Raw genomic sequence first — 24,634 nt, 5'->3', positions numbered from 1 at the left:
ATAGGGCTATCTTCTGTATACCACCCCTACCTTGTCACAACACAACTGATTGGCACAAACGCATTATGGAAAGAAATTCCACAAATGAACTTTTACAAGGCACATCTGTGTATTGAAATGCATCCCAAGTGACTACCTCATGAAGCTGGTTGAGAGAATGAACACACCTACTCATTCCAAATGTTTGACTGGTACTGTAGCTCTATTATCTTTGCTACATACTTTATATCTGGTTCGAGTTGTTTTAAGTTTACACTGAAAACTTTTTTTTTTAAACAAATTATATTTATATATCACACATTTTTTGGGAGTGGCAGACCTTACAGGACACTGAGACAGAGGGTGGCCACCATGACCACAGTCCCTAGGGTAGACATGGTAATGATACCACACAGCTCCCCTGGTGGTCATACCTTGGATGCTCCTCTTGAAGAAGGCCTTGCAGCCCTCACAAGACCACACACCGTAGTGGTAGCCTGAAGCGTAGTCATGACACACAGCACAGAAGTGCATGTCTGCCTTCACCACCACACAGCTGGCTGAGGAGTTCACTTCCTCTCCGTCCTCCAGTCTCTTCCCCAGCAGCTTGGTAGGGTGGAGGAGAGGGCTATGAGAAGGAACGTCAATCAATGTTTAACAAACTCCAAAATAGAAGCCTCAGTTTTGTTAAGAGGCTGTCTCCTATTGTTTACTCATCTGAGATGTTATAGGAGACAAGAAAAGGTCAAATAAGACAGGTGTGTACATTAAAAGATACAAAAGGAGGGTGTGTCAGATGTTGAAGGCTTGTAGCTACCTGCTGGGGCTGAGGCCGTGGGGTTTAGGCTCCACCCAGGGGGTGTGGGGGTTATGCTCACTGTACACCAGGGGCTGGGGGCAGTGCAGGGTCAGCGAGGGCATGTTGTGCTGGCCGTGGCCATGGTTGGGCCAGAAGAGAGAGGGACTGAGGGGTGGACATAGAGAAGGGCTGTCGGAGATAGGTGGTCTGCTGTAGCCGAGCATAGAGGGGTTGTAGAAGGCTAGGGGTCCGTGGCTGTGACTGTAATCATGGCTGTTGTCTGTGTAGGGAGAGGGGATGCAGAATGTGCGGCTCTCCATGCCGCTCGGAGGGCTGTAGAGGGCGGGTAGGAGTCCCGGGGAGCTCCCCCTCTCTTGGACCTTGCTGGAGCCCACATCCTGGAGCTGGAGCAGGGAAGAAATGTCTGTCCCACTTTCAGGAGAACATGCCATGCTGGGGATAACGTTGGGCTGACGTTGTGGCTGCTGCTGTCGTCTATTGCCTTCCTCACCGGGACCAGTCAGTGAGAAGTCCTACTGCAGCATGGAGGGTGGGATGGAGAAAGTGTATGCAGAGTCACATTCAAATACCACATAGATATTCTCAAGTGCACACAAAGTCACTCAACAAAATAATGTTGTCTTCACTCTTCATACTGTACATACTCAACAAAAACTATATGATCATATCTGTTTATTTGAGGAAAGATCATTGTTTGCATTGCTCAGAGTTAGAACAGTTTCAATTGCCAATCCTGAGTGGTAAATAGTTGTAATATATCTTGCTCACATTGAGCCTGTAAAAGGACAGATGCAACAGGAAATCATTTATTTAATTTGGTCTCAAACCTTGTCTGGACTACCAGTTACTTTTACTGTTGCCACTCGAGTGCACTTGTAGAGACTTCAGAGGATCACTCCTTCTTCTAACAATAGTGTAATTAAGTCAGGATGGAAGAGGGAAACGTGAATACTCAAATCCAAATCACAGAACATGTTGTACAGAAAGAAAAATGTGCACCTACATCAGACTGATAACAAGCCTGATCAGATGAAACACATGAAAAAGAAATAGGTGCAACATTAAGTAACATGGTATATTAAAATTGTTACAATCTTCCTTGGGAAAAGTGTGCTTTTTATGTGTATAGGTAGATGTGTTCTGTACATATGGTATGTACTGGACGTGTGGGCCTGTCACGTTCTGACCTTAGTTCTTTTGTTATGTCTTTGTTTTAGTATGGTCATGGCGTGTGTTGGGTGGGTTGTCTATGTTCCTTTTTGAGATTTCTGTGTTTGGCCTGGTATGGTTCTCAATCAGAGGCAGCTGTCAATCGTTGTCCCTGATGGAGAATCATACTTAGGTAGCCTGGTTTCACTTTTGAGTTGTGGGTGATTATTTTCCGTGTCAAGTGTTTGTGCCACACGGGACTGTTTCGTTTGTTTCGGTATTTCACGTTGTTATTTTGTAGTTTAGTGTTCATGTAAATAAAGTATCGATATGGACACTTACAACGCTGTGCATTGGTCCGATCCTTGCTACTCCTCCTCAGAAGAGGAAGAGGAAAGCCGTTACAGGGCCTTACGTAAGGCTGTACATACAGTGCCTTCAGAAAGTATTCATATCCCTTGACTTCATCCACATTTTGTTGTGTTACAGCATGAATTCAAAATGGATTAAACAGATGTATTTACACGCAATAGCACAGAGACAAAATGAAAACAGGTTTTTCATTTTTTTTCTCAAATATATTGAAAATTAAATACAGCATTTAGGTATTTCATTTACATAAGTATTCACACCCGAGTCAATACATATTAGAAATCACCTTTGGCAGTGATTACAGCTGAGTCTTTCTGGGTAAGTCTCTGAAAGCTTTGCACACCTGGTCTGTACGACATTTATACATTATTCTTCTCAAAATTCTTCAAGCTCTATCAAATTGATCATTGCTAGACAACCATTTTCAATTCCTGCCAAAGCTTTTCAAACAGATTTAAGTCAGAACTGTAACTTCGCCACTCAGGAACATTCGCTGTCTTCTTGGTAAGCAACTCCAGTGCACCTTTGGCCTTGTGTTTTAGGTTATTGTCCTGCTGAAAGGTGAAAGGTCGTCTCCCAGTGTCTGGTGGAAAGCATACTAAACTGGATTCCTTTAGGATTTTGCCTGTCCTTCGCTCCATTCTAAGTATTTTTTATCCTGGAAAACTCCCCAGTCCTTAACGATTACAAGCATACCCATAACAAGATGCAGCCACCACGATGCTTGAAAATAGAGTGGTACTCGGTAATGTGTTTTATTGGATTTGCCCCAAACAACACTTTTATTCAGGACAAAAAGTTCATTGCTTTGCCACATTTTTTTGCTGTATTAATTTGCAAACAGGATGCATGTTTTGTAATATTTTTATTCTGTACAATCTTGCTTCATTTCACTCTGTCAATTAGGTTAGCACTGTGGAGTAACTACAATGTTGTTGATCCATCCTTAGTTTTCTCCTATCAAAGCCATTAAACTATGTAACCATTTTAAAGTCACCATTGGCCTTATGGTGAAATACCTGAGCGGTTTCCTTCCTCCCCAGCAACTGAGTTAGTAAGGACACCTGTATCTTTGCAGTGACAGGGTGTATTGATACACCATCCATAGTGTAATGAATAACTTCATGCTCAATGTCTGTTTTTTTTTGCGAGGCATTGGAAAACCTCCATGTTCTTTGTGGTTGAATCTGTGTTTGAAATTCACTGCTCGACTGAGGGATCTTACAGATCGTTGTATGTGTGGGGTGCAGAGTGAGTCCATGTGACTTATCATGTAAATTGTTAAGCAAATGTTTACTCCTGAACTTATTTTGGCTTGCCATAACGAAGGGGTTGAATACTTTGACTCAAGACATTTCAGCTTTTCAATTAAAATTACTTTGTAAACATTTCTAGAAACATAATTCCACTTTGACATTATGGGGTATTGTGTGTAGGCCAAAAATCTAAATTTTATCCATTTTAAATTCAGGCTGTAATACAACAAAATGTGGAAAAAGTCCATGCTTGTGAATACTTTCTGAAGGCACTGTAGGCTGTGACAAACAGGCCATCAGCACGTTAATCAGTGTCAGAGTGGATAACACAGGTGCCAACTGCACAGCTACCAACAGCACAGCTACCAACAGCACAGGCCGCGGGCTGAGGACAGGCATTGGTTAGGTTTCCATTTCCATTCACACAAAAACAGGCCCACACATGAATTCAGAGTAAATATGTCCATTCCAGCACATGCCCAGGAAACTCACCCAATCAAAGTATTTCACCTGAAGTTGCTGAGGGTCAATTCTTATTTAGATCAGTTCCATACTTATAGCTTGATCTAAAACCATCCAGTCAAGACTGGGTGGGATAACTCTTAAACCTCTTAAATGTAAAGGCAAAAACTTAGTATATTTGGAAAGAAGACATCTGGGAGATTGTGAGGAAATGATCAGAAGATAGATAGGAGTTACATAGTTCAGAATACACAAGATCAAACGCACACAAAATAACATTTTTTTTGTATTTTAAAATTTGAAAGTAATCTGTCATTGACAAGCTATAAGTGAATTATTGATGAATAGAGTTGGAAACTGAACAAAATCAGCAAAAAAGGGATTGATTGACTTAACTAGAAATGGGCAGATGTTTTAGTAAGTTGTGTCAGGTGTGGTCACGGTACATTTTCAAGTCTCTGAGCCAGGAAGCAATAGTTCGCATTACGCATAAAAGGTTCTAGGCCTTGCTTTGTCCCACCCAGGTCAACTGCATATCCCTGGAAAGCTTATCTCATTGGCTACAAGAGACTGTCAAGGTGCCATAGTAGCCAATCCCGTGTAATGTAAGCAGACATCATATTTTTCATGCGCAAAGATAAATGTTGCTATTAAGTCATACATCATGATTGACAATAGGCTAGATGTATTCCTACCAACCAAAGGATGAATTTGATACCTCCCATGTAGCTCTAGCTCAAACACAGACCAAATCAAAGCTTACCTTGTAAGATTTTTGCTATTTGGTGAAAACGTTGTCTAAAATAAACATTTTGACTCTCGGGCTGGTGATCAATAATGGTTGTTCACAGTCAGACAAATAAGATATCCCCATGATCTGTGGAGTCCCGGCTTTTGGTGTGAATCAACATATTCTGTGTTTATTTTGTTTATGCTTCACAACGCAAACCGGAATATAGGTAGCAGTCGTCTTGAAATTATGTCATCAGCTCGGCCTCCCTTTATACATTCGTATGCCCATTTTTGGTAGTAAGTCACATAAAATATTTGAAGGCGCTAATCAATAGCCAAGATACTCAGCTTTCCGCAGACACCCTGCTTTTGCAGATATGGGCTACCGTTCTTGTTCCAGACTAAATTGAATAAAATAATCCTAATAAGTTCCCCAAATATGGGGACTTTACATTTAATTAACTATAGCCCATACTACGCTTTTGTATTTCACATCATCACAAACCTCAATATGAGACCAAGCCTGTGGAACTCAACATTCAGATGTAGGGACAATGTTGTTTATTTCTACTCATCTTAAAAATAAAATCAATATTAAATTACAACGTAAAACAAAAATATTCCAACATATTTCTTCCCCAAAATCTCAAATACATATTTTTTAATTAACATACAGAACATATAAGAATGGACTGAGTCACTTACGTTTACATGCTGAGGATATGGATACTATTGACAGTCTGAACGGCCCGATGTTTTGTCAAATGCTGGCAATCCAGTGGTGTGGTCTTTGGACAGACAGTCTAGTTGTTGAACCTGCAGCCTGGCAGAGGTCCATGGTAAACCCAGCACTGCATCACATGTCAAAGGTCATGGTGCCAGCTCTGTTAATAAGACTATATACTTGGAAGATGGAATGTTCTTACCAAGAGAGAACACCATGCCAGGCCTGGGATAACTATAGATTTAACTATACTTTGTGGAAAGGAAAAAACTATTGGGGGTGACTAAAACTATTTGAATACATATCCCAAATATAACAACTTTTTTAAACTATTTGAATACAGATCTCAGGAAGTGACTACTTTTCAGAAACTTTTGGATTGGCTTCCTTCAACTAATGGCAGGGCTGTAGAAATATAATTAATAGAGAACACAATCTTCTATACTATTCCAATCTATCTGACAGTCATATTTGATCAATACATTTCTAGCTGTACATTCTGCAGAAAAAAGCGAAAACGACTATATTGGTTCACTAATACAGGACTAGTAAAGGCTCAGGGCCCAGTTGTATAAAACATTGTATGTTAATTCCCCCCTGTTCTTTTCCTTTAAAGTTTCCTTAACTTTAAGTCAGTTGCACCAAACATTTTAAGTCAAATTTCTTCCTTAAATTAAGTGAAAAAGTTAATAGTGCCGATGAGGTCCCTTAAGTGCTTCATTCAGTATGGATAAAATTACTCCTTTAGGTAAAACACTTAAGGGAACTTCTTGACGCTACCCATCCATGTAGCGGGATAATTGTCATCAACAACCACTGAATTGCATAGCACCACATTCAAATAATATTACTACAAATATTTATATTCATGAAATCACAAGTGCAATATTGCAAAACACAGCTTAGCCTTTTGTTAATTCACCTGTCGTCTCAGATTTAGAAAATATGCTTTATAGCGAAAGCAATGCAAGCGTTTGTGTACGTTTATCGATCGCTCGACAAAACATTATGTACACTTAGCATCAAGTAGCTCGGTCACGAAAATCAGAAAAGCAATCAAATTAATTGTTTACCTTTGATGAACTTTGGATGTTTTCACTCACGAGACGCCCACAATAAATGTTCCTTTTGTTCCATAAAGATTATTTTTATATCCCATATACCTCCGTTTGTTTGGAGCGTTATGTTCAGAAATCCAAAGGAAAGAGCAGTCATGGCAATGCAGACGAAAATTCCAAATAATATCTGTAATGTCCACAGAAACATGTCAAACGTTTTTTATAATCAATCCTCAGGTTGTTTTTAAAATATATAATCAATAATATATCAACCACAACTGTCTTTATCAGTAGGAGAGGGAGAGGCAATGGCTGCCCAAACTCTGTTGCGCGAGCAAAACTCATGCGAACACCTGACGCAATGTTATCTTTCTCGCTCATTTTTCAAAATAAAAGCCTGAAACAATGTCTAAAAACTGTTGACACCTTGAGGAAGCGATAGGAAAAGGAATCTGGTTGATATCCCTTTAAATGGAGCGAAGGCAGGCTATGGAACATTGAGCTTTCAAAATAGAAGCCACTTCCTAGTTTGATTTTCCTCAGGTTTCGCCTGCAATATCAGTTCTGTTATACTCACAGACAATATTTTGACAGTTTTGGAAACTTTAGAGTGTTTTCTATCCTAATCTGTCAATTATATGCATATTCTAGCATCTGGTCTTGAGAAATAGGCCGTTTACTTTGGAAACTTTATTTTTCCAAACATAAAAATAGTGCCCCCTAGCTTCAAGAGGTTATTAAGGGAAACATTTAAGATGTTTTATGCAACCAGGCCAAGTGCACTACTTTTGTGAGAGAGAGAAAAAATTCCCCCAAAAAACATTGCAAACAGCAAGTTGGATGCTTAGCAAAAACAACTTCAAACCTCTGACCGTCTGAAGGTAAGAGTTCTTGTTTCAAACACACTACACCCTTCAAACTTAACTCTGGACCTCAAAGTCAGTTCCACTACATTTTTCATTGTTTCCCTCTAATCAGGGACTGATTTAGACCTGGGACACCATGTGTGTGCAACTAATTATCAGGTAGAACAGAAAACTAGCACGCTCTGGACCTCATAGGGAAAGTTGAATACCCCTGCACTATACCATCTTTAAAGGTATAATTTACTCTGAATACCGACTAAGATAATTGACTCTTGACAGCCCCATCCCCAGTCAAAGGATGCCTGGGAAAGGGGAAGAGAGTTATCTAGCAGCTACCAATCACCCAAACCACAAGCAATGATTTGGACAAAGCACGATTCATCAAGGTCAATTGAGCGTTGTATTTGGTTGAAGCTCTGGATGATTCACAGGCATATTCTCTCTGTCACATTTTCATAACACTGTACAACTACAGCTCGCAGCCCGGGAGATGCCTACGGATTTTTTTAAATTATTATTTTTTTTTTATTTCACCTTTATTTAACCAGGTAGGCTAGTTGAGAACAAGTTCTCATTTGCAACTGCGACCTGGCCAAGATAAAGCATAGCAGTGTGAACAGACAACACAGAGTTACACATGGAGTAAACAATTAACAAGTCAATAACACAGTAGAAAAAAGGGGAGTTTATATACATTGTGTGCAAAAGGCATGAGGAGGTAGGCGAATAATTACAATTTTGCAGATTAACACTGGAGTGATAAATGATCAGACGGTCATGTACAGGTAGAGATACTGGTGTGCAAAAGAGCAGAAAAGTAAATAAATAAAAACAGTATGGGGATGAGGTAGGTGAAAAAGGGTGGGCTATTTACCAATAGACTATGTACAGCTGCAGCGATCGGTTAGCTGCTCAGATAGCACATGTTTGAAGTTGGTGAGGGAGATAAAAGTCTCCAACTTCAGGGATTTTTGCAATTCGTTCCAGTCACAGGCAGCAGAGTACTGGAACGAAAGGCGGCCAAATGAGGTGTTGGCTTTAGGGATGATCAGTGAGATACACCTGCTGGAGCGCGTGCTACGGATGGGTGTTGCCATTGTGACCAGTGAACTGAGATAAGGCGGAGCTTTACCTAGCATGGACTTGTAGATGACCTGGAGCCAGTGGGTCTGGCGACGAATATGTAGCGAGGGCCAGCCGACTAGAGCATACAAGTCGCAGTGGTGGGTGGTATAAGGTGCTTTAGTGACAAAACGGATGGCACTGTGATAAACTGCATCCAGTTTGCTGAGTAGAGTGTTGGAAGCAATTTTGTAGATGACATCGCCGAAGTCGAGGATCGGTAGGATAGTCAGTTTTACTAGGGTAAGTTTGGCGGCGTGAGTGAAGGAGGCTTTGTTGCGGAATAGAAAGCCGACTCTTGATTTGATTTTCGATTGGAGATGTTTGATATGAGTCTGGAAGGAGAGTTTACAGTCTAGCCAGACACCTAGGTACTTATAGATGTCCACATATTCAAGGTCGGAACCATCCAGGGTGGTGATGCTCGTCGGGCATGCGGGTGCAGGCAGCGATCGGTTGAAAATCATGCATTTGGTTTTACTAGCGTCTAAGAGCAGTTGGAGGCCACGGAAGGAGTGTTGTATGGCATTGAAGCTCGTTTGGAGGTTAGATAGCACAGTGTCCAAGAACGGGCCGGAAGTATATAGAATGGTGTCGTCTGCGTAGAGGTGGATCAGGGAATCGCCCGCAGCAAGAGCAACATCATTGATATATACAGAGAAAAGAGTCGGCCCGAGAATTGGATCTCGATTTGCTCATCGCTTTGACCATCTGGATCGATGGGCGACTATGGGAACGTAGGATGTAGAGGAGGTCTGATTCAGGTCCCACTCGCTCGCCCAAGGATCCAGGAAGTCCCCGGCATCTATGTTCCCAAGATAATCCGAGGTTACCCGAATTCCCATGAGAGCCGATGAAACTCGGCAGAGCTAGATTGTCTCCAGCCGAACGTTTACGCAGACTTAACACTAAGAGTTGTCTGTAATGCGGGACTACCGGTCATTAAGTGTTTACCTGTCCATTAAAAGATCATGCTCATCAGTAGGTATGAATACTCTGGTGAGCCATACAGAGAATTTTCCTTCTCCCCTTACTTGTACCCCTCTCCATGCCATCCTGCTCTGGGGCGACCAGTCGAAATCTCTCCGGGTACTTATTGACTCTGGGGCCTATGAGCGTTTCATGGACACCATCCTGGTGTCAAAGCTGGGCATCCCCACTCAGCCCCTCTCCACTCCCATGGACATTATAGCGCTGGATGGGTGCTCTATAGGCAGAGTCACCCACAATACTACTCATATCAACCTGTGAGTGTCAGGAAACCACAGTGAGTCTATGCAGTTCATGCTCAATAAGTCTCCTCGGGTACCCGTGGTGTTAGGGTTTTCATGGCTCCAGCGACACAATCCCCTTATCGACTGGACTGCTGGTGTTATCATGGGCTGGATCCCATTCTGCTATGCTCATTGCCTGAAGTCGGAGCAGCCTGCCCCGGGAATTCTTTCTGTGGGCTCGGAAGAAGCCTCGGACCTCTCCACGGAGTACCAGGACCTCCGGGAAGTTTTCAGCAGGATTCGTCTTTGTGGAATCGACTACCGGGGCCTTAATGACATCACGGTTATGAACCGCTACCCGCTCCCACTAATCGCCTTGGCTTTCGACAGCTCCAGGGGTGAATCATTTTCTCTAAATTGGACCTGAGGAACGCCTACCATCTGGTGCGGCTATGGGAAGGTGACAAGTGGAAGACAGCCTTCAACATGGCTAGTGGACACTACGAATACCTGGTGATGCCATTCAGTCTGACCAACGCTCCTGCTGTTTTCCAGGCCCTGGATAACGATGTTCTCCGTGACGCGTTGAACCGGTTCGTGTTCTTCTACCTTGACGACATCCTCATCTTTTCCCGCTCAGCTTAGGAACACTTTCTCCATGTCCGACAAGTCCTCTAGCGTCTCCTGGAGAACCATCTTTTTGTTAAAGCAGAAAAATGCAAATTCAATCGTTCCACCATCTTCTTCCTAGGATACATCATTGCTGCTTGTAATGTGAAGATGGATCCCGGAAGGTTGAGAGCATTGGTGGATTGGCCCCAACCCACGTCCAGAATGCAGCAGCATTGATTACTGGGATTTTCCCATTTCTATCGCCATTTTAGTCAGGGTTACAGCACCCTGGCTTCCCCCCTTTCAGCACTCACCTCTCCCAAGGTTCAGTTCACATGGTCCCCAGCTGCTGACCGGGCGACCTGGACCTAAAGCACCGCTTCAGGTAGCCTAGTGGTTAGAGCGTTAGTGGGCCAGTTACCGAAAGGTTGCTGGATCGAATCCTCAAGCTGACAAGGTAAACATCTGTCGTTCTGCATCTGAACAAGGCAGTTAATCCACCGTTCCCTGGTAGGCCGTCATTGTAAATAAGAATTTGTCTTAACTGACTTGCTTAGTTAAATAAAGGTTCAATATATATGTTTTTTTAATTCACCACAGCTCCCCATATTAATCCATCTGGACCCATCCCGTTAGTTCGTGGTGGAGGTTGATGCTTCGGACATCGGAGTGGGGGCTGTCCTGTCCCAGCATTCTGCCTTGGACCTGCATCCCTGATCCTCCTTCTCCACGGAGAGGAATTATGATGTGGGAAATCAGGACCTACTTGCTGGGAAGATGGAGTGGAGGCACTGGTTAGAGGGGGTGGATCATTCATTCATTGTGTGGACGGACCACAAGAACCTGGAATATCTCCACACCGCCAAGCGTCTCAACTCCAGGCAAGCTCGATGGGCCCTGCTTTTCACTCGGTTCAACTTAACCATCCCCTACCTCATGTCTGGTGGCTGCACTCATCTGGGGAATAGAGAACCAGGTCCGTGAGGCGCAGCATTCCCAGCTGGACCACGGGTGGGGAGGGGGCCCGGCTAACCAGATGCTGCCCACTGCCCGGTCCTGAAATGGGCTCATTCCTCCAGGCTTGCCTGCCACCCTGGCTCCCGACGGAACCTGGCCTTTGTGCAACAACGCTTTTGGTCTCCTCGTTCGTTGCCGCCTGCACTGTCTGTGCTCAGAATAAGACTCGTCAGCAAGCTCCACCTGGTCTCCTTCAACCACTTCCTGTCCCTCACTGTCCCTGGTCATATATATCCCTGCACTCCCCCCATGGACATCCGGTGGACATGGTCTCCGACTGTGGTCCTCAGTTCTCGTCCTGGTTCTAGAAGGCGTTTTGCACACTCATTGGGTTGTCGGCAGCCTGTCTTCCGGGTTTCACCCCCAGTCTAACGGCCAGTTGGAGCAAGCCAATCAGGACCTGGAGACGACTCTTCGTTGCCTTGTCTTTGTCAACCCCACCAGCTGGAGCCAGTAACTCGTGTGGGTGGAATACGCCCACAACACCCTCCCCTGCTCAGCCACTGGTCTCTTGCCTTTCGTGTGTTCGATGGGTTATCAGCCCTTGCTCTTCCATGAGCAAGAGGAAGTCAGTATACCCTCGGCCTAGATGTTCGTCCGCTTGCTGTCGCCGGACCTGGAAGAGAGCCCGGTCTGCTCTTCTCAAGATCATCTCCTGGTATCGACGACGCACGGACCGCCACCGGACCACGGCTCCCCATTATCATCTTAGGCAGAGGGTATGGCTGTCCACTCGGGATCTTCCCCTCCGGGTGGAGTCCCTCAAACTTTCCCTCCGTTTTATCGCCCCTTTCCCCATCTCAAAGATTCTTAGCCCCTCTGCTGTTCATCTTCTGTTGCCCCGCACACATTCCACTTTTCATGTTTCAAGGATACCTCTGTCTCACAGCCCTCTGTGTTCTCTTTCATACCTGTGTCTTCTGTTTGTCTGTTGCCGTTTCGTCTTGTGTCGTCAAGCCTACCAGCGTGTTTTTTTTCTGGTACTCCTGTTCTCTCTAGTCCCTGTTTTCTAGTTCTTCCGGTTTTTACCAGTCTGCCTGCCCTGACCCCGAGCCTGCCTGCCGTACTGTACCTTACTGACTCTGCCCTGGATTACTGACTTCTGCCTGCCCTTGACCTGTTGTTTGCCTGCGCCGTTTTGTCAAGAAACCACTCTGATTCGAACTGTCTGCATCTGTGTCTTATCTTGAGTACTGATAGTTTTTGCTTTGTCATCATGCGGTATTGTGTGGAGATTGTTTTGGGGGAAAAACGAATAAATCCATTTTAGAAAAAGACTGTAATGTAACAAAATGTGGAAAAAGTCAAGGGGTCTGAGTACTTTTCGAATGCACTGTAAAATATTGAAAATGCCCACGCTACACACGTCTATATTGGCCCTCTAATACAGGACTAGTAAAGGTCCAGTGCACTACTTTTGTGAAAAAATATAAATGTAATGCATTTTGTGTTTACCAGCATTTGTAATTTGAGTCTGATAATTATCTGTACAAAACAGTTAATCTGATAATTGTGGAATATGAAAATACTTGCTTGATATGATTTCCAGTTTCTTGAAATACTTTGCAAACACATGTGAATACCAAAATGGTCTATTCATTCCTTTTACATTTTAGTAAATGTAGTGAGTGCATACATTTTCATACAGGTCCCCCATGGGAGTCGAACCCACAACCCTGTCACGATCCATCTGGAACTTTCATTGCGCACACCTGGCCCCTATTCCCACAAATTGTATTTGCATATATGTGCCCTTTGTTCACCATAGTGCTGTCAATTATTGTTACAATGTCCGTTGGTGCGTGTGAGTACCTGTGCTGTGTTTTAGCTTTCGTGCCATTGTGGATTGCGCAGATGATTACGGGTCTCCTCCTGTGTGTTAATCATTGTGTGCGTGTTATTTATTAGAAATACTCCTCGCTCTTTTGTTTGGGTTTCAACCCTGTGTTTTGTTATGTGTTTGTTTGGTCTTTGTCACTGTGCCCTTACACAGCATGCCGTAATTTGGGTGTAATAAAAATCCATACCACCCAGACTGCGCCTGTCTCCTGAATCATTTATGCCAGCGTGACAAACCCTAGCAAGCACCATCCTCTACCAACTGAGCCAAATCATCATATCAAATCATCACAAACCACTTGATGTCTCAATGGACTCAATTACTGTATTGTGGATTGTTTTTATTGTAAGAGTTATTCAATAACTCTTACAATTCCAACAATTGAATCCTGAAAGATGTTCTGTTCTTAATTATACAACTACCCTTTTTGCCAAAGCAGAGATACTGAAAAAATGTTTTCCCAGCACTAAAGACATCTATATCAGTCTGCTAATAAAGGACTAGTAAAGGCACAGTGAATTTTATTTTGTATTTTGTTTTATGAATATTCATATACAGTATGCAAAGCTGTCTTCAAGGCAAAGGGAGGCTACTTTGAAGAATCTCATATATAAAATTAATTTTGATTTGTTTAACACTTTTTTGGTTACTACATGATTCCATATGTGTTATTTCATAGTTTTGATGTCTTCACTATTATTCTACAATGCAGGAAATATTAAAAATGAAGAAAAACCCTGGAATGAGTAGGTGTGTCTAATATTTTGACTGGCACTGTATTTACATATATACAGTATATATACATAAATCATTTTATTCAGATTTTTCATGAAGTGCTGCAGCACCCTCAGCACCCCTACTTCCTGTGGCTATGTTCATAACCATGTCATATGCCATTGCACAGACAACTTAAGTAAAGTGACATTAATTTGAGGTGTTATAAAACAGTTATGAATGTGCTTAATACCCAGTGTTGGGGAAGCTCCTCTGAAAATATAGTTTGCCCAGCTAACAATTACTTCAAACTGAAATAATTTAATCTACACTAAAGCCACCTGTAAGAAAAAATATAATTTAATGTTCATATGTATCTGTACTGTAATATACCGTACTCTACTCCAGAGGTTTTCAAACTGGGGGGGGGGGGGGGGGGGGCTAGGGAGTCCGTGGAACAACAATAAAAAAAAACATGTTTTAACCAGTTATATTTCAGTATCCCATCAATATGCAAATAGCGTTTGCACTTTCTGTCTCACTCTTTACACCAGTGGTAGTCAAGGCCTTATTACTGAGGGGCACGCAGGGGATGTGCCACGGAGCCCTGACCTCCAGGGGACCCTTTACCCAATTATTATTATTATTATTATTTCCAGAGGCCCACAATCAAAAGCTAGTTAGGGGCCCCAAATCCTAGAACCAGCCCTGTTCAGAGAGCATATGAACTGGACATAAGTCATAGCAAAATGTGTAGAATAGCAGGAAATTTGCTTTAAAACGGTTATTTTTTTTCTCTCAGCCTCATGGCTAATACAAGACTAGTAAAGGCTTAGTGCAATACTTTTGTGAGAATTCATTTAACATTAAAAGGTTTGAAAACCCCTGCTCTACTCTGCTGAATTAGACTCAGCTGTACTGTACTGTACTCTACTTTGCTCTACTGTACACCACTGAATTAAACTGTACTGTCCTGCACTGTACTGTGCTGTACTCTGCTGAATTTAACTCTACTAGACTCTACTGAATTTAACTGCACTGTACTGCAAAGTCACAAATCATAGGCCCCGGGACTATGCTGTTTGCTCAAAATAGGGAGTTGTTGAGAAACAATCAAATCTATTGGTTCTACAGACAGATAAGTCTTCTCTTTTCAGCAGTAGGCATTTGCTTTCCAAACTGTGTTTTTCTCAAGATTGTATTTTGAAATTTGCAAAAGACTAACTGATAGCAACCAACCATTGAAAAATAATCCATAGATGGCATTTCCAATTTGAATCAGGACTGGCAGCCATCTCTAGTGTGCCCAAATTGCTAAGGGAATAGGTTCCAAAACCCTTCTATGGATTATACAGTTGAAGTCTGAAGTTTACATACACTTAGGTTGGAGTCATTAAAACTCGTTTTTCAACCACTCCATAAATATCTTGTTAACAAACTATAGTTTTGGCTAGTCGGTTAGGACATCTACTTTGTGCATGAGACAAGTAATTTTTCCAACAATTGTTTACAGACAGATTTCACTTATATTTCACTGTATCACAATTCCAGTGGGTCAGAAGTTTACATACGCTAAGTTGAGTGTGCCTTTAAACAGCTTGGAAAATTCCAGAAAATGATGTCATTGCTTTAGAAGCTTCTGATAGGCTAATTGACATAATTTGAGTCAATTGGAGGTGTACCTGTGGATGTATTTCAAGGCCTACCTTCAAACCCTGTACCTCTTTGCTTGACATCATGGGAAAAATCATGGGAAAATCAAAAGAAATCAGCCAACAATTCTAGATCTCCACAAGTCTGGTTCATCCTTGGGAGCAATTTTCAAAAGCCTGAAGGTACCACGTTCATCTGTACAAACAATAGTACGCAAGTAGAAACACCATGGGACCACACAGCCGTCATACCGCTCAGGAAGGAGACGCGTTCTGTCTCCTAGAGATTAATGTACTTTGGTGCGAAAAGTGCAAATCAATCCCAGAACAACAGCAAAGGACCTTGTGAAGATGCTGGAGGAAACAGGTACAAAAGTCAATTACGCACGGCTGCTATGCGGTCACTCTCCATCTCCACCCCTGAGGTGGAAATGCGATACCTCAGGAAGGAGACAGACTGATGAAAGAACAGGCATTTCTCAGCCTTGCCGTACAGTTCATGATCCAACAGTCGTCCAAGTACCTTGCACACCAAGGACACATGCTCAGCGCGTGTAGCCGAGTATATCAGAATGTCATCGATATACACCACTACACCCTGCCCGTGTAGGTCCCTGAAAATCTCATCTACAAAGGATTGGAAGACTGATGGAGCATTCATCAACCCATACGGCATGGCGAGGTACTGCCCTGAGGTGTTACTAAACACCGTCTCCCTCTCGGGTACGCACCAGATTGTACGTACTCCTGAGATCCAGTTTAATGAAGAAGCACGCCCCATGCATTGACTCAATCGCCTTGGCGATGAGAGGTAGTGGATAACTGTACCACACCTTGATTTGATTGAGACCTCTATAATCAATGCACGGGCGCAGACCTCCATCCTTCTTCTTCACAAAAAATAAACTCGAGGAGGCGGGTGAAGTGGAGGACCGAATGTACCCCTGACGCAGGGATTCAGAAACACATGTCTCCATAGCCACCATCTCCGCTTGCGACAGGGGATACACGTGACTCCTGGGAAGTACAGTGTCTACAAGGTGATTTATTGCACAATCCCCCAGTCAATGGGGTGGTAATTGAGTCGCCTTCTTCTTACAGACGAGCCAACCAGGGAAGGCCTAGTACCATGGGAAACGTAGGAGAGTCAATGAGAAAGAGGCAGATTCTCTCATCGTGAACCTCCTGCGTCTCCATGGCTAGGAAGATGGTGGCTTCCCTGATTCACCCAGACCCTAATGGTCGACTATCCAGAAAGTGAACCGGAAAAGGTCTATCCACAGGAATAATGGGGATCCCTAAACTAAGTGCTAATGCTCTGTCAATAAAATTCCCAGCTGCGTCTGAATCGACAAGCGCCTTATGCTGGGAATGCGGGAAGAACTCAGGGAAACAAACAGGTACAAACAGGTGAACAACAGAGGACTCTGGATGAGAGTGGTGCATACTCACCTGGGGTGACGTTAGAGTGCCCTGCCTGCTGCCTCGACTCCCAGAGTGACCAACCCGGCACCGACCGACATTGTGCCCTCTGCGGCCTCAGATGGTGCACGTGAAGGCCCCTCGTCCAGCCTCCCTATGCACAGCACCTCACAACTCCATGGGCACCGGAGTGGAAATGCTGGGAAATGGAGCCGACAGAGCCCCTTCAGGACGTCCATGGATGACCAGCAGGTTATCCAACCGGATGGACATATCCACCAGTTGGTCAAAGGTGGTGGTGGCATCCCTGCAGGCCAACTCCCGTCGGATGTCCTCACGTAAGCTGCATCGATAGTGGTCGATAAGGGCCCTGTTGTTCCATCCTGCTCTGGTGGCCAAGGACCGGAACTCCAGTGCAAAATCTTGTGCACTCATCGTCCCCTGTCTCAAATGGAAGAGTCGTTCACCCGCCGCTCTACCTTCGGGCGGATGGTCAAAGACGGCCCGGAAACGGCGGGTAAACTCCTTGAAGTGGTCCAACACAGCGTCTTCCTCTCCCCACACGGCGTTTGCCCACTCCAGAGCTCTGCCCGAGAGGCATGAGATGAGGGCGGAGACTTCCTGTTTCTCCCAGCGGTCCATGGTCTAGACAACGCGATCCATCATGCCACCGAGATGATGTAGCATAGCCGCATGTTCCTGGACATGTTCCTGGACTCCTCTGACCGGGGTACCTGCTCCTGCTGACTCCATGGTTGGTGTAGGATTCTGTTAGGAGTGTGTATCGGAGGCGAAGTCAGGTGCAGGAGAGCAGAGTGTAGTGAACAGGCACACTTTTTATTCCGGTCAAAATGACAGCGCCCAAACATAAAATGTGCCCAAAACAAGGAACATAGACAAAAAGTAATGCATGTAACAATATCCACAATATCAAAATACACATAACACCAACAATCCTACACAAAGACATGATGGGGAAAAGAGGAATAAATACATATGAATTTATTGCGGAATAAAAACCAGGTCTGCAGGGAACAAGACAAAACAAATGGATACATGAAAAATGGAGTGGCGATGGCTAGAAAGCCGGTGACGTCAACCGAACAAGGAGAGGAGCCGACTTCGGCGGATGTCGTGACAATGGGGACACAGATCGTACTTTTTGGAGAAATGTCCTCTGGTCTGATGAAACAAAAAATAGAACTGTTTGGCCATAATAACCATCGTTATGTTTGGAGGAAAAAGGGGGATGCTTGCAAGCTGAAGAACACCATCTCAACCATGAAGCACGGTGGTGGCAGCATCATGTTGTGGGGGTGCTTTGCTGCAGGAGGGACTGGTGCACGTCACAAAATAGATAGCATCATGAGGTAGGAAAATGATGTGGATATATTGAAGCAGCATCTCAAGACATCAGTTAGGAAGTTAAAGCTTGGTCACAAATGGGTCTTCCAAATGGACAATGACCCCAAGCATACTTCCAAAGTTGTGGCAAAATGGCTTAAGGACAACAAAGTCAAGGTATTGTAGTGGCCATCACAAAGCCCTGACCTTAATCCTATAGACATTTCATGAGCCATCTTTGGACACTGTGTTAACAAACCTCCAGACGAGCTTCAATGCCATACAACACTCCATCCGTGGCCTCCAACCGCTCTTAAATGCAAGCAGAACTAAATGCATGCTCTTCAACTGATCACTGCCCGCACTCACCCGCCCATGTTGCATCACTACTCTGAAAGGTTCTGACTTAGAATATGTGGACAACTACAAACACCTAGGTGTCTGGTTAGACTGTAAACTCTCCTTCCAATGCAAAATTAAATCTAGAATCGGCTTACTATTTTGCAACAAAGCATCCTTCACTCATGCTGTCAAATATACCCTCGCAAAACTGACTATCCTACCGATTCTTGACTTCGGCAGGGTCATTTACAAAACAGCCTCCTACACTCTACTCAGCAAATTGGATGTAGTCTATCACAATGCCATCCGTTTTGTCACCAAAGCCCCATATACTACCCACCACTGCGACCTGTATGCTCTCATTGGCTGGCCCTCGCTTCATATTCGTTGCCAAACCTACTGTCCCCAGGTCATCTATAAGTCTTTGCTAGGTAAAGCCCCGCCTTATCTCAGCTCACTGGTCACCATAGCAGCACCCACCCGTAGCACGCATTCCAGCAGGTATTTTTCACTGGTCACCCCCAAAGCCAACTCCTACTTTGGCCGCCTTTCCTTCCAGTTCTCGACTGCCAATGACTGGAACAAATTGCAAAAATCACTGAAGCTGGAGATTTATATCTCCCTCACTAACTTTAAGCATCAGCTGTCAGAGCAGCTTACTGATCATTTGCACCTGTACATAGCCCATCTGTAAATAGCCCACCCAACTACCTCATCACCATGTTGTTATTTATTTTTTTGCTCCTATGCACCCCAGTATCTCTACTTGCACATTCATCTTCTGCACATCTACCACTAATTGCTAAATTGTAATTAGTAATTATTATGCCACTATGGCCTATTTATTGCCTTACCTCCCTAATCTTACTACATTTGCACACACTGTATATCGACTTTTCTATTGTGTCATTGACTGTACGTTGGTTTATCCCATGTGTAACTCTGTGTTGTTTGTGTTGCACTGCTTTGCTCTATCTTGGCCAGGTCGCAGTTGTAAATGAGAACTTGTTCTCAACTGGCCTATCTAAAATGTAATAAAAATATATATATATTAACACAACACAAGCACCCCTGCCAACTGTAATCATACTGGTAACTGCCAAAATAAAGGAAACACTTTAGTAACTGATGATACAAAGTATATATTATGGTGTGGGGTGCATTTTCCTGGATGGTTGCTGTCCACTTGTAGAATCTATTCCAAGGCGTATTGAAACTGTTCTGACAGCTCGTGGTGGCCCAATGTCCTATTAGGGCACTTTATGTTGGTGTTTCCTTTAGTTTGGCAGTTACCTGTATGTGCGTGTGATAAACCTTAATCCACTTTTATTTTTTAGAACCTATTGATCCTGTGTGGCTAAATTATGCTCTCTGGTGTATTTTGAACATTGAGAGTGGGCTCCTGTGGCTTTTCGCTCCTGGGCCCCTATAAGCCCTTTCATTAAGCTGGCCCTGTGCGCAGATCTGTACTCTGCTAAATTCAACTACTGGACTGTACTGTGCTCTGCTGTCCAAACTTGTGAAACATAGACATCTTTTCAGCATCTGGAAAATACATTTAGCTTTCTGGATACATTGTTACAATGAGGATTCATTATCGGTTTGTGACAGTCAACTCCAACATCTATGTGACAGCCCCCCCCCCCCCCAATAAAGCTCTCCTTAACTATTTTCAATAACAGTAATTGTTTATGGATACCCCCAGAATACAACTATTTATTAAAGAAATAACATTCATATTTACTTTCACCCATGAAAAATGCTAATATTCCTCTCACCTCCATGTTTTGTGATCCTGACTGAATTGGCCACATGGATGACCTCTCCTATAGAGGACACACATTTTTATCTTTGAATTATTGCATAGCCCCCCTGGATTTTGAGTAATAAACACAATGACAACCAACCTGTGAGACAACCAACCCCTGGTCTCCCCTATCCTGTAAACAATGGTACTGTTCAGTGATAGTACTGCACATTTATTTCACTTGCACACATTTTTCTTGTGCACAGGATATTCAGCTGTACAGGTAGTTTCATGTACAGGGCTCTCTCTCTAGCTGCTAAGGAGAGATTGAACATCAGAAAATGAATATTTTCATTGCACACTCCCCCCACCACCAGTTTTGATAGCATTAAGATCAAAGTGCGGTTCAGGAGCCCTTTGCCATTATTCACTGAGAACAAAGGTCAGCAATGATTCACTCATTTCCTCAGTGTTAGTGCCTTTAGAATACTGTACCAGTTGGAGTAATGTCAATCGTAATGAAAAAGCATTGTGAATTCGGAAAAAAAAAAGAATCTATTAAGAAGATTGCATTCTAGAACATTTCCAGACTATGTTGGTCAGACAATGTGGAGGAGATAGTGATTGAGAGAGTGATTAAAGCCGAATGATTAAGTCAGCCATGCTCCCACATCGTTCCCTCTCAGATGGAGGCAAAGAGCCAGGGACACATACCTCTACACAAAGAGCTACAGCAGCCCCATTTAGCCTCCATTCGCTCTCCCTCAATACTGACAAGTAAGCGCTCAAGAAAAGACTTGTCTCAATTTGAAGGAGGGAGAGAAAACGAGCCTTGTAAGCAAATTACACGGGAGGAGGAGTTGAGGGGCTGCTTTTGGTAGAGTAAAAACTCTTGTGAGAGTGGAGCCGAGCAGAGTGCAGTTGAGTGGAGCAGACAGGCTGATTATGGCACCTAGAGCTTGGAGGTAATTTACCTGTCACCTGTCACTGGAGCTCCTACACCTGGCTCGCACCAGAGCCTTCCCCACTGTACTGTACCTCTGTGCTGTAGCAGCTAGCTCAACTACTCACTGCTTAACCACCCAGCTCCAAATAACACCAGCTATGCCTCACCACTCAAACATCAACCACATAGACCTGGTTTGTACATGGTAAACCCTTCTGAATGATGGTTTCTACATGGTTTATTGGTGTCCTCCCTCAAATTGCCCTGTGATAATTTATTCCTCAGAACCTGGTTCCTCTCTAGGTTTCTGCCTAGGTTCCTGCCTTCTAGGGAGTTTTTCCTAGTCACTGTGCTTAAGGCTGAATGGAAAAGGAGATAACATTTGCAATGGAGGACAAGCTGTTATGGACAACCATATAATGTAATACCACGACTAAAGAGGTTCGTTGTAAACACATTGGCATGTACAGTACTATCCCTGATGGGCATGTTGTAGTATTGTGTGAGGTTTAAGTTGAAACCTGACGCCTAAAGCTGGCTGCGCAGCGCAACACACTCCTACAGCAGCCCTTATGTGCATGACTGCCAGTGACTGAGTGTGTAGCTGTGTGCCAGTGTGTGTCTGCAGTGAGGGCTGTGTTTGATTACTGCATGGAGGCATGTTTTAGTAACATGGTGTATTAGTTTTTGGATAATGTACAAACTAAGACAGCTTTTTGAAACCGTGACCTTGGTGAGTTTTAGGTGCTTGCCAACGGAATGTGTTTCAAGTGGTTGAAATGCAGGAGGACGGAAGGGGATGCACAGTTGGGTTATTATTTTTGTACATGACAGGACATCCCCCACACATAGCTCCCCCACAGTCAAGTTATTTGTAAGTAGAAAGGAGAGTAACCCACAGTAACAGTAAGATTATTATTACACTGTGAGCAGTGTCAAGGCTATCAGAGGAGATTGCCAAATGTAAATCATGTTTGATTTTTGATATGACCATTTTTGTTTATGTGATGATGAGAATTGGAAATATCATTTGGGTGCATAAAAATATGTTTTAAAACAGTGTAAATAAGATAACACTAGCAACAAATAGGCACTTGCTGTCATTTTGGTCATAGGTGTGATGTGATGCATGCAAGCCAGGGTTAAATAGGCTAACACTTGCCTAATATTAGCTTATAATTGCTTGTTAGTGAGGGAACAATTGTTCTGCCCTCTGTATCTGAAATCCATACCAAATACCAAATATTTTTGGTGGGTAATATTTAAAAAAAAATATATGTATATTTTTTTTACAACCATACCAAATCCAAATCTATCTGTACATTTAAATGCGATCTTCTGCTGGTAATCAACCAAAGCAAACAACCCGTCTAGCCATTCATCCTCTATTTCACACAATCTGGGCAGGGTTCTTTTCTAAATGAGGAGGGAGCAGGCAGGCAGCCATAATAAGGGTATGAGTCTCTTATCGCCTTAAGTTACTGGTATATTATCAACCTATGTTATCTCCCACGGACAAACCCAACTGTCCAAATATCACTTCTCAACCTCTGATTATCCGAGATTGCATGCCTCTTTAAAGCCTTTGCTAAGTTTACATGCCTCTTGTTGTTTCTCAAATTGCTCATGTGTTTCTTTTCGTGGAAGTCTAGATCAATTTGCTATTTAAAGTGTTTCAAAATTGTAGTACCGGAATGTTTGTAATGGTCAACTACAGCAGTAATAATACATTCATTACATTATAAAGGGGTATGCAATAATGCCTAGGCTACTGTGTCACTGAGTAGCCTACAGTATATAGGCTACCGATTAGTGAAATATAATAATGTGTGCCAAGCATATAGCATAATATAGCTTGTAATTAAACTTGATGAGTCCAGATCTGTTATATGTTTGTCACCAAATCTATAGTATATAAAATCTTAAACTACTGTTAATCTAAATCACAACTGTAGCCGAAACGAAATGTCTCATCGATTTACTGACAGTAGCCTAAGGATATCCACAGAGCACAATACGAGTTATAGATCTGAAATAATATAGCCTTGGATACTCTACCAAATCACACATCAAAGAAAATATTTTACAACGCTTTAACACAGTGTCGCTATTAAAGTGTAAAAGGCTAGCTAGTAATTTCATATAGGCCTATGACAATTATGTGAGTAACTTTTTCAACATAATCTAGCTGTCACTTATATACAATCATGTTCAGCTTTTTACTTTCACTTTGTTTCTCAATTTCAAAGACGCCAATAGGATACAAACAATAGTTTGATCAAACCAACCTGCCACTTTGTAGTTTGATCTGCTGCCAAGCCTGTCATCAGTGGACGGGGACCTCTTTCCCAGTCGGTGAATTGAGCCAAATGCCAGCTGCCGAGGGTTGCAGCGCTTCGGTGGAGTTACCTTAGAGCACACTCGCACAACTAGAGAAAACAGAAAAAGAAACAGCAACGCAGCCTAAGTTTATTATAGTCCAAAACATGTACGCGTGCGCGCAGCAGTGTTCTAGAATATTGGACCGTTGACTTTCATAGCCGAGCTCAAACAAATTTCACCATCTGTCAACACATCCAAATGAATTGAGGACCCGTAACAGGGAAGAAGCCTTTGTTGGGAATTGTGGGGAGGTACTGTAGGTGTGCGTTCGGGCTGTGCATTCCACGTGGATGGTGGTCTCAGAGCGGTGTAGCTACAGTACATGGAGTGTACAAAACATTAGAAACACCTGTTCTTTCCATGACATAGACTGACCAGGTGAATCCATATGAAAACTGTGATCCCTTATTGATGTCACTTGTTAAATCCACTTCAATCAGTGTTGATGAAGGGGAGGATACGGGTTAAAGAAGGATTTTTAAGCCTTGAGACAATGGGCAAGACAAAATATTTAAGTGCCAGTTATGGTAGTACAAGGGTTCCCAAACTTTTTCACCCTGGGCCCGAGCACTGTTCAGGACACAAACTCTTCACACCCTTCTCAAACTGTCCACACCCTTCTTGTTGGTGCAGAGGATTTTGCAGGTTGAAAGCTTATTTCCTGCAATTCTATACATTTTGCCATATCTAATGTGTATTCATGTGATATTTGAGTAACTAAAAAATTACAACAATATCTATGGGATAAAAAAACTAAATAAAAAAATGTTAGCTGATATGGGCTAGTTGATCTGGACATTTCTGATAAGTTATAAATAGCTCTCTAAGCAAGGTATGCAATGATTAACATGACAAGAGGAAT

At 43.1% G+C, this 24,634-nt stretch overlaps 1 protein-coding gene across 1 annotated transcript in view; it reads right to left on the bottom strand.

Moving 5' to 3' along the window:
* The window catches only part of LOC135508128 (estrogen receptor beta-like), a 34,816-nt gene extending 10,849 nt beyond the window's left edge, over positions 1–23,967 (bottom strand). The window contains 3 exon segments of the mRNA XM_064928114.1: positions 414–607; positions 797–1,311; positions 23,679–23,967. Of these exon segments, the coding sequence (XP_064784186.1) occupies positions 414–607; positions 797–1,311; positions 23,679–23,717 (748 nt within the window). The 5' untranslated portion in view covers positions 23,718–23,967.
* Between the last annotated feature and the right edge of the window lie 667 nt (positions 23,968–24,634).

The sequence above is a fragment of the Oncorhynchus masou genome, chromosome 21, assembly GCF_036934945.1.
Source record: "Oncorhynchus masou masou isolate Uvic2021 chromosome 21, UVic_Omas_1.1, whole genome shotgun sequence".
NCBI lineage: Eukaryota > Metazoa > Chordata > Actinopteri > Salmoniformes > Salmonidae > Oncorhynchus > Oncorhynchus masou.
Note: the sequence above shows the minus strand (reverse complement) of the source record. Positions and strands in the feature narration are given on the sequence as shown.